General features: G+C 56.0%; 1 protein-coding gene across 1 annotated transcript in view; it reads left to right on the forward strand.

The window, feature by feature from the left end:
• Nucleotides 1-13,053: 13,053 nt before the first annotated feature.
• The window catches only part of PKP3 (plakophilin 3), a 35,660-nt gene continuing 31,774 nt past the window's right edge, over nucleotides 13,054-16,939 (forward strand). Inside the window, exon 1 of the mRNA XM_074954701.1 lies at nucleotides 13,054-13,595. Coding sequence (XP_074810802.1) covers nucleotides 13,370-13,595 — 226 coding nt within the window. The 5' untranslated portion in view covers nucleotides 13,054-13,369. The remainder of the gene's footprint in view (nucleotides 13,596-16,939) is intronic.

Below are 16,939 nucleotides of genomic sequence, written 5' to 3' on the forward strand. Positions count from 1 at the left end.
GCTTTTTGGTGCTCCCATGGCTCTGCTACCGAGATCATCGCACTGTCTCCCCACTTCCTGGATCTCTTCTTGGGCTGCCTCCGCCCTGCCCGTGTCTGGGCCCTCCTCTCCTGTGCTCTCTACACTCCCTGGGCTCTCCGCGAGCTTCCCTCCTGGCACCCATCTCCTTCACCCACTCCCGACAGGTGACCACCTCCACCACCCCTTCCAGCCAGAATGGCCACCCAAGCAATCCAGGCTGAGCCCCCGGCCTCTCTTCCTTGGGACTCTGACCCACTCTGGGTCCCATGCAAAGCCTACCCTGTGTGCGTCTGCTTATCGTATCGTACCAGCCTGTGGATGCTGGCTGCTGGCCCTCCAAGGCAGGGACATGGTCTTGTTTGGCCCAATTCCCCGTTATACAGAACTGCGCTCCCTGCCAGCCTCCTGTATTAATAGTGGGCCAAAGCCAGCCCAGCCGCCGAAGATGGAAGGAGGGGAGAGAAAGGGAAAAGGAGGAAGAGACAGGGAAGGCCTGCGGGCTGACACGGAGATGCATAGGCCAGAAGGGAGCCCAGTGGGAGAGGAGTCAGTTCTGATGGTGCGGTATTGCCTCTTTTAAAGCCCCCATGGCCATCGCCTGATGCAATGGCCCAGCCTGCTCACAGGTTCCTCTGCGGCTGGCCCAGCCCACAGGCCCAGCACACGTGTGGGTGTAGCCACGGAGGGTTGGGATGGCAGGTCGGGGCAGTTCAGAGCAAGCGAAGCTCTGAGAGAGGCCTAGCACCTCCCCAGGGCCTGGCTTGCCAGCTTGGTCTCCAGCCCTTGCCAAGGTGCTCACTGAGCAGCGCCCCTCGCAGCTGTATAAGCCGGGCTCCACCACAATCCCAGAAAGTACAAACTTGTCTCTGAGGCGATTACATTTTAAACCACACACACACGCAACAAAGGCACAGCAACCGGTTGGATCAGCTCAGTGGGTGTCACCCGCGCCCAGACCGCAGACACAGTTACTGCACAGTTAGGTTCGTTGGCCCATCTGGCTGTGGAAGGGGAGATCTCCCTGGGACCTCGGTGGCGCTGGGCCACGGCGTGTGGGAGTTTGCCTCCAACTGTCGTCGGGAGAATGCTGCAGGGCACCATGCGCTCCAGGGCGGCAGGCACCGTACGTCTCCACATCTATTCTTTCTCTCTCGGCTCCCTCGGTTAATAAGGCTGCAGGATTTTCCGACTCAGTCAGCGGGATGCTGGGCTGCTCTGAGCCCGTGTGGGTCAGGGGTGCTGTCAGGGGCACCTGCAGCCAGTGTAGTAATGTCCACGGGAGTGGGCAGGGTCTGAGGGCATCTCCTGGGGTGGAACCTGCAAGGTATGTTGGCCTCCCGACCCCCTTGCAGTGGCCATGGGCTGGCACTGATGAGCCCCAGCCCAGGCAGAAGCAGAACAGGGCACGAGCTTTGGCGCGGGCACCAGAGTGGTCCTGCAGGTGACGGGTGACTGAAGCAGAGGTGATGGGGGTGAGGGAGGGTGACTCCCTAAGGCAAGGGCTATTGCCACCTTCCGTGCCTGTGTCCTGGGATGTTTGTGTGCAGCCCCATGGCTTTTGACGGAGCTGGTCCAGGCAAGTCAAAAGAGACCCAGCCCAAGGCCCGGACCACCCACTAATTTTCCAGCTCTTTCAAGACATTGCAGCTGATTTTAAAGGGCCCAGTTGCTCCTCTCTGCGAGCAGCTACTGAGGTGAATCACCCCTGTGACTCCAAAGACGCTACTCGGGTGGGTGGCTGCTCATCAGTGGTGTGGCCCAAAATGATTAGCCCAGCTTGTGTAGCTGAGGGGACAAACCTCTCCGCTGGGAGTCACGAGAGCTGGTTTCTGGTCCTGGCTCTGCCGCCAGACAGCTGAGGGTGTCCCTGGGCCAGTCACGTCACTGCTCCTTGCCTCAGTTTCCTTATGTGTGCAATAGCAATACTGGTACTAAGCACAACAGGTGTTGAGCTCTAGCTGCGTTGTCACCACTGGGTGAACAGAAAGGGGAGTCGGGAGAGAGTGAAGGTGCAGTGTGGGGGATTCCATGGTGGGAGTTGCGTGAACCTTTTTGGAGCCCTGGCTGCTAGAAGCCAGTGAAGGGTGCAGGCAATGCCTCCCTCCTGCTCTTAAAAAACATTAGGGAAAGGGCATAGCAGGAGTGTTCCCTGGCCAGGGTTCAGAGCCGTGTGGCTGCCGTGACAAAGATGGGCAGGGGATGGGGAGCACCAAGGGTATGGCAAAGGCGATGCTGCAGGATGCCTTTGCTGGCTGGGTGAGAAGAGATGGAGTGTGGACAAGTGAGTGGAGCAGAGGGGGGGATAAATGGGGAAGGGTCTGGGCAGAGGTGTGGCCAGACAGCTCTCCTGGCTGGGGAAGAGGGCGTGGGGTGTCCCGGAGCCGTGGTTTGTAAGGAAGATGTGTGTGCCTCCCGGTGGTGGGTGATGGTGTGAGTTTAACTCAGCCGTTCACTAAACAGAGCTCATCCCGCTCCCCAGCAGCTGCAGGCTCCTCAGCCCACCTGGTAGCTCTCATGTATTGTCCCCACAGCACAAATGGGGTCAGCTCCTTGGCCTCACTGGAGTTATAAGAATGGCTATTCTAGGTCCATCTAGTCACTATCCTGTCTTCCAGCAGTGGCCAATGCCAGATGCCCCAGAGGGAATGAACAGAGCAGGTAATTTATCAAGTGATCCATCCCCTGTCGCCCACTCCTACCATCTGGCAGTCAGACTTAGGGACACCCAGAGCAAGGTGTTGCATCCCTGACCATCATGGCTAATAGCCACTGACAGACCTGTCCTCTGTGAACATATCTAGTTCTTTTTCAAACCTATAGTTATACTTTTGACCTTCACAACATCCCCTGGCAATGAGTTGCACAGGTTCACTCTGCAGTGTGTGAAGAAATACTTCCTTATCTTTGTTTTAAACCTGCTGCCTATTAATTTCATTGGGTGACCCCGGTTCTTGTGTTATGTGAAGGGGTAAATAACACTTCCCTATTCACTTTCTCCCCACCATTCATGATTTTATAGACCTCTAGCATATGCCCCCTTGGGCATCTCTTTTCTAAGATAAACAGTCCCAGTCTTCTTAATCTCTCCTCATATGGAAGCTATTCCATGCTCCTAATCATTATTGTTGGCCTTCTCTGTACTTTTTCCAATGCTAATATATCTTTTTTGAGATAGGGTGACCGGAACTGCACGCAGTGTACAAGGTGTTGAACCATTTATATAGTGGCATTATGATATTTCTGTTTTATCAATCCCTTCCCTAATGGTTCCTAAAACACTGTTAGCTTTTTTGACTGCCACTGCACATTGAGTGGATGTTTTCAGAGAACTATCCACAATGACTCCAAGATCTTTCTTGAGTGGTAACAGCTAATTTATACCTCATCATATTGTATGGGTAGTTGGGATTGTTTTCCAATGTGCATTGCTCCTCACTTATCAAGATTGAATTTTATCTGCCATTTTCTTGCCCAGTCACCCAGCTTTGTGCAATCCCTTTGTAACTCTTCACAGTCAGCTTTGGATTTAACTATCTTGAGTAATACTGTATTGGCAAATTTTGCCATCTCACCATACACCCCCTTTTCCAGATAATTTGTTGAACAGCATTGGTCTCAGTACAGATCCTTGGTGGACCCCACTATTTACCTCCTTCCGCTGTGAAAACTGACTATTTATTCCTACCCTTTGTTTCCTATCTTTTAACCAGTCACTGATGTGAGAGAACCTTCCCTCCTATCCTATGACTACTTAGTTTGCTTAAGAGCCTTTGGTGAGGGACCTTGTCAAAGGCTTTCTGAAAATCCAAATACACTGTATCCACTGGAACCCCTTGTCCATGTGCTTGTTGACCCCCTCAGAGAATTCTAATAGATTGGTGAGGGATGGTTTCTCGTTCCAAAAGCCATGTTGATTCTTCCCCAACGTATCGTGTTCCTCTATGTGTCTGATAATTCTGTTCTTTACTATAGTTTCAACCAATGTGCCTGGTACTGAAGTTAGGCTTACTGAGTTGTAATTGGCAGGCTCAGGGCCATCCCTAGCTATTCCGGGGCCCTACGCAGCCCCCCTGTGTGGGGAGTGTGTGGGTCCCCAGGCCTCCGTGGTGGTGGGGGGGTGCGGGGCTGGCTTGGGGGACAGGGGGGAACCGCCTCCCCAGCAGTCACCGGCGGTGCGTCTGGGGCTGGGTTGCTGCACTTCCCGCTGCCGGTGAGCGCAGGCCCAGCCCTGCTGCAGTCCCCAGGGGAGTGGGGGCAGGGCTGGGGCAGAGCAGGGGGTGGGAAGAGGTGGGGCTGGAGCAGGGGCAGAGCAGGGCAGGGGCTTTGGAGAAGGGGTGGAGGGAGGTGGGGTGGGAGCGGAGCGGAGCAGGGGTGGGAAGAGGTGGGGCTGGGGCGGGGGCTTTGGGGGAGGGGTGGAGTGGGGGGGCAGGGGCAGGAAGAGGCGGGGCTGGGGCGGAGCAGGGGCGAGGGCCATGGGGAAGAGGCGGGGCAGAGGTTGGAGCAGCACACAGCTGTGCAGGGCACCAGGAAATTTGGTGACTCACGTTTCCTGGTGCCCTACGCAGATGCATACTTTGCGTATGGGTAGGGATGGCCCTGGCCAGGATCATCTCTGGAGCTTTTTAAAAAAAATTGGTGTTACATTAGCAACCCTCCCATCATCTGGTGCAGACGCTGATTTAAGCCTTATGTTACATACCACAGTTAGTAGCTGTTCCAATTTCGCATCTGAGTTCCTTGAGAACCCAGGGGTGAATACCGGCTGGTCCTGGTGACTTGTTACTGTTAAAATTATCAACTTGTTCCAAAACCTGCTCGCCTGATACCTCAGTCTGGGACAGTTCCTCAGATGTGTCACCGAAAAAGAATGGCTGAGTTGTGGGGATCTCCCTCACAGCCTCTGCCGTGAACACTGGTGCAAAGAATTCATTTTGCTCCTCCCCAACGGCCTGGAGTTCTCCTTTCGCACCTTGACTGTCCAGTGCCCCCACGGATTGTCTGGCAGGCTTCCTGCTTCTCATGCACTTAAACTTCTTTTTATATTTGTGTCTTTAGCTAGTTGCTCTTCAAATTCTTTCTTGACCTGCCTTATTAGACTTTTACACCTGCATTTACCCTCCTTCCATTTTCCTCACTAGGATTTGACTTCCTGTTTTCAAAGGATGCCTTTTCCCCTCTAGCCACCTCTTTTACTCGGCTGTTTAGCTCTGGTGACATTTGGGGGGTGAGGGGTTGTCAGATAATACATGTAGTTTGAGCCTTTGCTATGGTGAGTTTTCAAAAGTTTCTAAGCAGCTGGTCGGCATTTCACCTTTGTGACCTTTCCTTTTAATTTCCCTGTAACTAGCCTCCTCGTTTGTATGTGGTTCCCTTTTTTGAAGTTAAATGCTACTGTGGGGGTGTTACCTCAGCTTGGGATCTGGCCCATAGTCGGGTAGCTGGGAGCTGTTCTCCACCAGGCCTCCTAGGGTGCTCTCACGTCAGCACCCAGATCCCTGCGTTGTCCAAGGAGAAATTCAGCTCCCAGCGCCAAGGATTTAACGCGTTGTACAAGGAGAAGTCAGGCTAGGGCAGTAGCCTTTGATTTCTGGAGACTGGGGTCGAGTGAACACGGGCTGGATGGAATCGGACACGTCCCGCCCCTGGCCTCAGGGCTAGGGGAGCTGAGCGTGCACCAGAGCAGGAGGGAAGTGCCTTGGGAGTGAGGTGAGGATGTTGTGAGCCAGGACATCAAGAGAAGGGGGCTGCAGGCAGGTGCACTGGCAGAGCTGCAGGGGGCTTCAGGCAGGGTTTGGGTGCGCTGGCAGAGCTGGCTCGAGGAAGCTTGTATGGCACCTGTCCCCATGACACTCTCTGCACTTTCCCTGCCCTGCTTTCCCTCTCGCCAACCTTCCAGCACTTTCATGAGCTCTATCAATTCACCACTAATTTAAATTTGAAATAAAAAGTAAGGGGTGTCCAAGCTGGCCTTTCATCAGCATGTAGGGACAGGTCTAGTGCCATCACCTGGGCACGCCCCATGGCACGGTACGTTTCCTCCCAGGCTCGGCAGTGTGCTGTGTTCCCCCGGGTCGCAGGCTGGCTGGCCGGCCGGGTGAGCTCCCTGGCTGAGACTGAATCTGCCCATTGGGCTGCCCACAAGGGACCCACTGCCCACGACTGACCCTGGGAACACGGGCGCTGCGGCAGAGCACAGCTCCCGTCACAGGGTACGTGCCCAGGACGCACCTGGCCTGTTCACTCAGTCATGGGGAGCTGTGCTCTAGGAAGGCACCAGCAGAGAGAGGCCTGTTTCTGGGCCGCGCTGTGCCTGGCGCGCCCTGCTGCCGAGTACCTGCTGAGTGGGGAGGAGCGTCTCGTGGGAACTCGTTTCCCCTGGGGAGGAACCTGCTGCTTGCTGAGGAGCTGGGGCACTAGGCATCTCTCTGCAGCGAAGGGCCAGTGCAGGCTTGTGCTGGGAGAGCTTCTCCGCTCCGTGTCCCTGCCCTCTCCCCAGGGGGAGGCCAGGATCCACACGCAAGCCCAAGCTTTGCGGGGCCTAAAAGGAGGGGGGAGCAGAGAGCCCTGTATGCTCCCCGCAGAGCCAGCCAGACTGCTCGCACTGGGGGAGGGAGTGTTTCCTTAACAGCAGGGCACTCCAAGCTGGGGAGACACATGAGCCAGCCGCATGCACTGCTGGGGCAGGAGACCCTGTCCTGGGAGAGGCCATGGCAGGTCTCACCCTGACGCCGGAGCTTGGCCAATAAGCCAAGGGGAAGCTGGGAGTCACCACCTTGGGATCTGGCTCCTCTTCCTCCCCATGCAGCTGTTGGAGCTGGATGCAGGCAGGGAAGCTGGTGGCTGATCAGATCCAGGTCCCCATTACCACCCATGTCTCCAGACCTGCCCCCACCAAGGCCCTGGCAGATGCTTGCAACAGGCTTTTATGAATCCCTGGTGCCTGGCTCGCAGGACTCCTGCTGCTGCTCTGAGTCCTTTGTCCCGTCTGGTCCCAGCTCAGGGATGTGTGCCCACCCGCAGGGCCGGGACGCCCCTCTCCTAAAAGCAGCCCCGGTTGCTCTGGGAGCCGGATTGCCTGTGGCACAAGGAAACGCTCCACGGGGTCAGTGACTCACAGTGGCTGACAGCCACCAGCTCGTGCTAACAAGGTCATTGGGGAAGACCAATGATGGTGACAGCTCAAAGCCCAAGGGTCCCCTTCCCCCGCTGCCCCACTCCCTTGCAGTCAGGGTTGGCTGCCCTGGGGCACGCTGTACAGCCAAGCTAAATTCTAGGGATGAGCAAAGGGAGTGGGGCTTGGGCGAGGCATCTTGGCCCTAGCATGGATTAACCTTTCAAGTGCCAAGATGGCACGCTCCTCCCTGGGATCTGGATGGTGGAGGGGGCTGATGCAGGCACTATCCATCTCCTTCCCCCTCCGGGCTGCCTTCTGGACTCCCTTTCAGTTTTCTGGCTGCGATCTGCCCCAGGGAAGCAGGTACAGCAGGCCAGGAGTAGAGGGACTTTCCTGAGGAGTGGCAGGGAGTTGGGCCAGTCAGGAGTCACGCCAAGCATGAGTCTGCCCTCCCAGCAGCCTCTGTTCCCCACCACAGCACCCCACTGTCTCCCGCAATGCCTTGGAAATGGGCCAGCGAGCTTGGGGATTCCTAACCCTGGTGCAGTTAGTTCGTGTTATTAGTGTTTGTTTGAAAGGAAACGTGTGTGCACAGTTAAGCTCTGTGCTTCCCTTGCACCCGCTTGGCCAGGAGTGGGGCTCTCAGGGCTTCCAAGCTCCCTGCCATGAAGCTGAGACCCTGGAAGTCCCAGGATTGGATTTGGGGCCAGGAACCTCAGGGCTACCAGCCTCCTGGTCCAGCTGCCTTACGCCTGCAGTGTGGTGCACCAGCTGGCCCTGCAGCGTAGAAGCCCTGGGCCCCTGTCCTTGGGGCAGTCCGCATGCCAGGGCTGCCCAGCTACTGATTGAAATGTATGTGCTTTTTGTCAGTTTCAGCCAGGGTCTGTGGGAACAAACAAACATAGTTCTGGAAACACCATGTGCCTGTGACTCCAAAACTAAAAAACTTCAGAATTTCTGCTTCAAAATATTGAAAGCTCCCGCGGACTGGAAATCCTGCGCGTCGGCCAGCACTAGCAAGAATCTCCCTTTTTGAGCTGATGGTGGAGAAGGGCTGAGGGGCCTTTCTAGCGGGGCTGCTTCCTGGAACAAGTGGGTTCTCAGGAAGGTTTTGATGCCAGGGCATTTGGGGAGCATTAATTAGAGGTGTGCAGGGAAGCATGAAAGGAGACGTGAAGAGGGGAGTGGCTGAGACGCTTGGGTGGAGTGCAGGTGGTGGGACTGAGTGCAGAGGATCACATCTTTCATCTGAGGATCTCAAAGCAATTCCCCGGGCGTGGGTCGGTGTCATTATCCGAGCAGCACAGAGAGGTTATTATGTTTGTAGTGCTGGAGGTGCACGCAGGTTAAAACAACTTGCCCAAAGGTTGTAACAGTGAGTCAGTGGCTGCATAAGGAATAAAAGCCCGGTGTCCTGGCTTTCAGTGGCTTATGCTAACCACTAGACTTCATTGCAACAGAGGTGGGGAGGGGAGCCAGGGTTCTAGCAGCAGGCTGGAAGTTATGGTTTCAAGCCAAAAGATAGTTTTCCCTATAAACGCCCGTCGCTAGACACTGGTTTCATTTCCTGATTACAGAGGTCTTGTGTTGGAAGCTTCCCTCGTGCTCTGCTGTGGCTCATACCATCACGGAGCTGTCTTCTCCGGTGGTTCGAGTGCTCCTGCTCTCTCCTGTCCTTTTCTGTCTCTGTTCCCTATTGTCCTCCTTTGTGCCCTGTGTATTCTTGTCTTCTTCCCAGGAGGAGGCGAAAGCTGCAGCTGCCTCCTGCTCCATTGAGCAAATAAGGTGGGTCAAAAGGGCTCCCATCGACCCCCTCCCTCCTGTCCTCATGCTGTGGTCAGGCACTATCTGGCCAGAAGAGGCTTGTCCGTCCAACTCAAACTTGTTCTGCACGCAGAGCTCTGAGAGCCAGTCGCATCGAACCTTCCACCAAATGAAAGGACCAGGATGGGTCAAGGGATTGTTACAAACCCCAGATTTAGGGGCACTAAGGCTCACCAGCTTTTGGAGGTTGGCCCGGGCCAACAGCTCAGATCCAGACTCCCCTGAACTTTGTTGTGGTGGGGAATTCAGAATCTGGCTCTGGAGTTTGTACAGGGTGCCTGTTATAAGGAGCTGAACCTCCCTGGAGCCGAGCTCTGAGCAGTTCAGAATCTGGATCTGACTTTTTATATGCTGGGAGCATCTCTCATGTCTGGTGAGTCTGGGCCCAGCTGTAGTTTCATGTCATAAGAACAGCCATACTGGGTCAGACCAAAGGTCCATCTAGCCCAGTGTCCTGTCTTCTGACAGCAGCCAAAGCCAGGTCCCCCAGCGGGAATGAACAGAACAGGTAATCATCAGATGATCCACCCCTGTCGCCCATTCCCAGCTTCTGGCAAACAGAGGCTAGGGACACCATCCCTGCCCATCTGGCTAATAGCCATTGATGGACCTATCCTCCATGAATGTGTCTAGTTCTTTTTTTAACCCGTCTTGGCCTTCACAACATCCTCTGGCAAGGAGTTCCATAGGTTGACTATGCGTTGTGTGAAGAAAGACTTCCTTTTCTTTGTTTTAAGCCTGCTGTCTATTAATTTCATTGGGTGACCCTTTGTTTTTGTGTTATGAGAAGAGGTAAATAACACTTCCTTATTTACTTTCTCCACACCAGTCAAGATTTTATAGACCTCTATCATATTCCCCCTTAGTCGTCTCTTTTCCAAGCTGAAAAGTCCCAGTCTTATTAATCTCTCCTCATACGGAAGCTGTTCCAGACCCCGAATCATTTTTGTTGCCCTTTTCAAACCCCAGGACACACAGACTAATTGGATTTCAATTCCTTAGTACCTGTAACACCATCTCACTAGTTCTCCAGTCAGCCAGGGAACCTGCCAGGAGAGGTGTATTGAAGGACACAAATTTCTAATGTTAATAACCAACCAAACCTTTCTGGCTTTCTTTAAATCCCATAGGAAAAATAAAAGGACACAATCCCACTCAGCACCAACATGCTTTAAAAGTGAACTGCAAAAATGACTGGTGGAGCAAACACAGATAATGTTCTAGCACCTGTGTGATCAGTAAGGTCAACAGAAATCGTGACATCGGCTTAAAAATCACAGGATTTTTAAAAACAACAACTGTGTGGTTCCTTTTCTTTGCTTTCTAGTTTCTGAACCTTTAGGGGTCACGTTTTCAAGCTATTCTCTGCAACCAAGAAGGCTAGAAACTCCGTTTTTTGTTTTTTAAGGGAAAGCTGAGAGACTCACATAATCGTATGGAGTTTAGGAGTTGGGGCTTTAAGACAACACTGACTATCACATGGAAAAATCGCAAGGGTTGGCAATGCAGTGTGTGGAGCAGGCAGGAATGTAGTAGTGAAGGGGCATGGCCTAGCAGATGGAGCCTAGGGCTTGAGAACTCCCAGCTCTGACTCACTGGCTGAACTGGTCACCACTCTAGAGGCTCCAGTTTCCCACTTCTAAAGCTGGGGCTGGTCTATCCTGAGGGTGTTGAGTGTTTGGAGTTAGTCAGACAGGGCTTAATAGCCGGGTGCTCAGAACAGTGGGGCAGTGCTAGCCTGCATATCCCTTCTCTCATCAGATTGGGCCTGGCAATTACTTGTTATTACTCTGCCAGGCCAGCACCTTTGATCAGGGCATCACACTGTGCTTCACAACCCTTCGTTAATTACACTCTGCCAGGGAGACGGGATTGTCTGCAGCATGCACCTGATTGTCACTTGCTGGCTCTGTGCAGGAGTATTACAGGCAGGACAAGCTGCTTCCCCCTCGGATTAATAGGCCACTGTGATGCTTAGGGGTGTGGAGGGCTTGGCTCTGCTTCCTGGCCGCAAGGGATGCCCTTCATTTGATATTACAGTAGGGCCTAGGGAGCTGGGTGCCGCACAGAGACAGGGGAGAGACAGCCCCTGCCCTAAAGAGCTCACTGTCTAAATAGGACAAATGCAGGGTGGGACAAAGGAAGGATGATCATCCCCAGCTGAGAGACGGGGGAACCAAGGCACAAAGAGATCAAGGGCCAGGCTTACAAAAGTGCTTTGCACGCAGGGAACTGAGCCCTGCGTACGCACCCAGAGTCAGTATTTGAGGCAGGGATTGAACCCAGATCTGCTGAGTTCTGGCCCAGTGCCACCGGCTCTCCTTGCTGGGCTGCCCTGTGTATCCAGGCTCAGGAGTTTGACTGTATTCTCCCTAGCATCTTGGCCCCACCACGCACCGGGTGTCTGTGTTAGAGCACTGCGGCTTCGGCACAGGTGCAATCAGCGCTCAGCTGGGTATAGAGACAGTCAGCGGGCTGGCGTGTGCAGGGATTGCAGGCCCAGGCAGCGGATGTGGGTGTTGTGCTCTTCTTCTCTCAGGGAGGATGAGGGGGGCTGCCCCCTCACCCAGCTTCATCCTGGCCCAGTGCAGGCACCTTGAAAATGTGCCCAAGTGATGGCGCTTCCTGTTAACTTTTATTGTCTCTCCCCCTCACCCTTGTTCACCCCACATCTGCAGAATGCCGGCAGCTCAAACACTGGCCACACCCCACACGGCCATCCAACACTCGCTAAACTCCACTTTAAGTCACTGGCCAGCTACTGCACTGGCCATCCGTGCACCACCCACCACAGCCCCCAGCCACAACCCCCCTGCCCTGCCCACCACACATCCCAGTTGGCCCCCATGCACTGCCCACGTACACCACCCCAATGCCCGTCGGACATGGCCCCCACGCACAGCCTCCTTTGCTGACTCCATTATCAGACTGTGCCATTACACTTGCGGCTACCGTTCCATGAGAACATTCTCTGTGGGTCCTTGCTCCAGTTAATGCAACGTGGCCTCCTGGCTGCTCCCAGTCACAATTCCCCACCCTTGGTCCCCCAGTCCCACCTGCCTCAAACTAACTCTGGGGAAACACCTTGGCTAGGATCAAGAGAGTCCTGCCCCGAATCCTGCCCTGCTGCTAGGGTGACCAGACAGCAAATATGAAAAATCGGGACGGAGGTGGGGGGGGTAATAGGAGCCTATATAAGAAAAAGACCCCAAAATCAGGACTGTCCCTATAAAATTGGGACATCTGGTCACCCTGCCTGGTGAGGCCCCTCTGAACACCCCAAGCTCAGCCCATCTGGGGGCTGTGTACCCCTCTAGGGAGCCTAGGATGTAATGGGAAAGAACCCACTTTCCCCCATGAGACCCCCCAGCACATGCAGGACCAGATCCTGCTCCCAGGTACCCCCTGGCCACGAGGGAGGAGAAGCTGGCCCAGAGCACACAGCCTGTATTACTGCTGTTGCCCACAATCAAACCCGATTTTCCCCTGCCCTGCCCTGCCCACGTGCCCCACGCTGCTGTTTCCAACAGGGCCAGAGCCCGACGCATGGGAACAGAATGCCCCCTGACTACCCCAGCTCCTGAGCAGCAACAGCACCCGCCCTTGGCCCCCAGTGCTGGCTGCATATCGGAGTCTCTAGCTTGCAGTGCTAATCCTTCCCGAGCCAGGAGGCTGCTGTCATGACCAAGCTGGGTTGGCCAGGGCTGCACGGTCGCTCTGGGTTTTATGGCGCAGCATCTCTGCGTTCAGCCTTTCCTCGTGCTGTCACATCAGGCCACGGGCAGCAGGGCCACTCAACTACCCATGCCGCCTGGGTGGGAGGAGGGTGCCAGCACCCCCACAAACCTCCTGGCTGCCCTGGCCCCTGAGGCATGGGGTGGCGACTCCAGTAATTGCCTGCGCTGGTTTACGCAGCTGACAAGGCGTGGCAGGGCAGGAGCTGGTTGTGCATCCCTGCAATTCCACCTTAAAGCTGAGGAAGCCAGGCCCCGCCAAAGGCCTCACCTGCTTAAGGTGGAACTGGCTGACCTGCTCTGCCTGAAAGCCGGCCTCCTCGGTGATGTCAGTGGCTAGGCAGAGGGGTGTAACCGTGTCTCAGAGTGGCAGAGTCCCATCCCAGGAAGCCAGCACTTGTGCGAGGATAGGAGTGGTGTGGGCCTGGGGCACCCAGTGCCGTCTCCCCAGAGCAGCTCAGACTGACTCCCCAACCAGGACCGAGGCAGGATCTGGCAGCTGTCCCCCCTGCACTCCTGCTGCAGACCCTCAGCTCCCTGGCGTCTCAGCTTGGCCCTGGGCTCAGACGGACAGAGGAAGTGGAACTGGTGTTAGCAACAGTGGGACCTTTCCCTGGCAGAGCCAGGGCCCTGGGACAGACCGAGCCACGCTCCCCGCCCGGCCGGGACAGGAGCCATGCAGGAGAATAACTTCTTCCTGTCGGCTTTGCAGCCGGAGGCCGGCGTGTGCTCCCTGGCACTGCCCTCGGACCAGCAGCTGGACAGGAAGAGCAAGGAGGCGCCCGACGCGGAGCTGCTGAAAAGCGCCCGGGTGCAGGAGCAAGTCCGCATGAGGATGCTGCAGAAGAGCGGCTCTGTCCCCAGGACCAACGGACCTAGGCTTGACTACGTCGAGGTCAAAGGTAAGGGGCGGGGGGCGTGATGGGCTTCACAGGCGAGGATGTGGTGCCCTCCAAAGCTAGCTATGCCGAGGGGCCTCTCGAGGGACTGCTGGCTTTGGGGGCAGGGCTCCAGCCCCTCTCATCTGTCGCCTCTGCTGGGGATGGGATTATACAGGGGGTGGGGACTGGGAGGCAGGCCTAGCTCTGCTCTGTGACTGCAGGTGAGTCACTTTGCTACCCTGTGCCTCTGTTTCCCCATCTATACCATAGGGATAATGATCGTTCCCTGCCCTCGGGGGTGGGGAGGCTGCGGGAGGTTCAGCTGGCCAACGTCTGTGACTCGCACTGAGCTCCTGAGTGTGAAGGTGCAGCTCTCCTTGCTGTGTTAATGGGAGCTCTGCCTCCGAGACAGGTGACCTGGCCTTCCCGTGCTGGCCTGGCGGCTGTTGTTTGTGCCATACATTTGCTCTCTCGCTACGGGTTTGTGCAGCAGGTTTAATGGGGGAGCCCACACTGGGTGGAGGGAGCTCAAAATTGGGGGCATCTCCCTGGGGAAATGGGGGGGGGAGCAGAACCTGTCAGGGCTCCCGCCAGGGCCCTAGAGGCCAGGGAATGGGTCCATGTGGGGCAGACTGGGCAGGACGGGGGTGAACCGTCCCCCACTGTCTGAGGGGACCAGCTCACCCTGAGGATATCACCAGCACAAGAGAAAGTCACCAAGCCAAGGGCTCCCACCTGTTGTTGGCTCCTTCCCTGAGGAATCCAGCCCGGGCTTTCCAGCACGCCCTGCTTGTTGCATGGCTGGGAGCGCCAGCGTCTCTTGTTTTGCAACAGCGCTCCCCTGGCTGCGTGCTCGGGCTGGCCCGCCCCGCCTGCTGGGGGGAGCTCAGGCAGCCCGCCCCCGATCCCAGCCCCGCCCCTTTTCCTTGTCTTTTTCTGCGGCGGGGGGGGCACGGGGAGGAGGCAAGGGACGGGCGTGTGTTTATCTTTCCCCTGGTCTGCTGGGGGGGCACTTCTCAGCCAGGCCTGGGAACCCTCCCGGCGTTCGTTTTCCAGCGCCGGGGATTTGTTTGGTTTTGGGTTTTTTGTTTTTTTTTTGCAAACGTTTAACATTTAATGGTTTTCCCCACGGAGGACATTTCCCCCCGCCCCCCCCGGCCGGTCCATGGAAGACACAGCCCCGGCTCTGGCAGCGGATCTCCACTGCAGAGTCCCCCGAGCTTCCCAGGAGCCTCTCCAATCATCTGGAGACAAGGCCTCAAGTGCAAGCGGCTGAGCCCACGTGCCTGCCCGGAGCGACCCCCCCGTCCACCCCCGAGGTTCTGTAGCCCGCAAGCCAGGTGCTCCCTGGGCACGTTTGTACCGCTTGCTAGGATGTCTGGATTTGGGGCCCAGACTGTAAGCTGGGGGTGGGGAGAGGATGCTTCCGCCCCGCCCCCCCCCCCCCCCCACCAGCTACAACGGAGCTATGCCAGTATGCACAATCCAGCAGATGTCAGCAGGGATCAGGACTGTGGCAGGTTTCAAATACTGGCTTGGGGGAGACCTGTGTTTACTTGCCCTGGCATTGCACGGGTGCCCCTGAGCTAGCGGAGTCCCCGCTCACTCCGTGCATCTAGCTCATCAGCTCCCCATGGACTCTTCCCGGGGTGCTGCTCCCATGTCCCCAGCGAAGGGTCTCACGTACTATCTCTGACACGTAGCCGATCTCTGACCCTGGTGCACGATCTCTAACTCCCCCCAGTCATGGTCCCTACGGCACCCAGCAGATTAGACGTGGGATGACAGATCCAAGAGGTTTCTGTCTATTATGGATGTGTGACGCTGAAGCGTTTAGTAGCTATTTCATTTAATAACACCATGTTTAGAGAGAGTGTGTTCGAGGGGCTGGAGGAAACTGGCCTCCCGTCCTTCCAGACCCTTGTGCCTTTCTCCTGTGGGGAGGATGGCTTGTTACAGCCCAGGACTGTAAGTGGGGAGGCCTGGGACAGACCCCAGCAGTCATTCACACTAGTGCAAGGTGGGTGTAAAAAGCTACCCCCTCAGAACCGGAGAGTGTCATGCTCACTGCCCACTGGTGCAGGCCAGTGGTGGCTCAGGTCCATTGGTTCTCATCCAGGCTCTGCCACAGATTTCCTGTGTGACCTAGGGAAGTTCCTTAGCCTCGCTGTGCATTGATTCCCCACCTGTCTAATGCGGATTGCCTCCCAGGGGCGGTGGTGTTTATTATGTGTGTTGTGGTAGCCCCCAGGAGACCACCTCATGGACCAGGGCCCCATTGTAGGTGTTGCACAACCCTCTATCAGGCTGACTTGATTAATGCCTGTGACGTGCTCTGAGGCTGCTGGGTGGGGAAGGCAGTAGAGAAAGGCAAAGGGTGTATCTCCCTGAACTGCCAGGATCTGAGCGCCAGCAGCTGAGCAGTTCCCACACGCACCTGGAGCTGCCTTTGTGGCTTCTCCTTCCTTTGATCTCTTTTTGTCCCACGCCCTGCTCTGGAATTTTGTCCTAGCCCATGAGCTGCTTTCCTGCATTCTCTGAAGCTGCCTGCCTCTGCTCACTGAAAGAGACTATTGCCCCTAATCTCGCTACTGTGACTAGCACCACGCAGCAGGTATCGCCTAGGGGCTTGAGCTCCCTGACTCCAGGCTGAGACACAAAGGCCTTATTCTTAAACTTTCCCCCTGTTATCACGACCAAGGAGAGCAGGCCAGGAGATGTGTGATTCCTGCTTGCCAGTGGCACGGATTAGGTGAAAGGCGCGTTTTCAGTGCCATGCCACCGCCTTCCTGCAGCCAGAATGCTTCCCCCAGCTCCTTCCTGGCACCGGGGCCAGCACCACAGCTTGCCTGCCCGCCCCTCCAGGTGGCTGCCCAACAGAACCATTAGGCTGCCTCCTCTCTGCCTTTGTTGACACCGAGTCTGCAGCTGGGGGTGAAACAGACCGAGGGGTGGGGTGGGCCTAGGGTGACCAGACAGCAAATGTGAAAAATCAGGACAGGGGGTGGGGGGTAATAGGAGCCTATATAAGAAAAAGACCCAAAAACCAGGACTGTCCCTATAAAATCAGGACATCTGGTCACCCTAGGTGAGGCTGATGGACCAAAGCAGTTACTGAGCAGGTATAGGGGGAAGACTGGGAACAGGTACAGAGAAGGCCCCAGGTTGTTATGTTCTGTTTGTTTAATGTGGGGACGGGGAGCTAGAACAAAGGAAAGAACGAGCTGAAGAGAGGCCCAGAAAAGGCAGGCCGAGCAAAGAAAGAGATGCAGAGCTCCCCCGCGCCCGGGAGCAGGCAGGAGAGCTGGGTGCCCAGCGAGGGCTGGCAGCTGGTGATCAGAAGAAATAAGAGCTTGTGGCCGGGC

This window comes from Natator depressus, chromosome 6, assembly GCF_965152275.1.
Source record: "Natator depressus isolate rNatDep1 chromosome 6, rNatDep2.hap1, whole genome shotgun sequence".
NCBI lineage: Eukaryota > Metazoa > Chordata > Testudines > Cheloniidae > Natator > Natator depressus.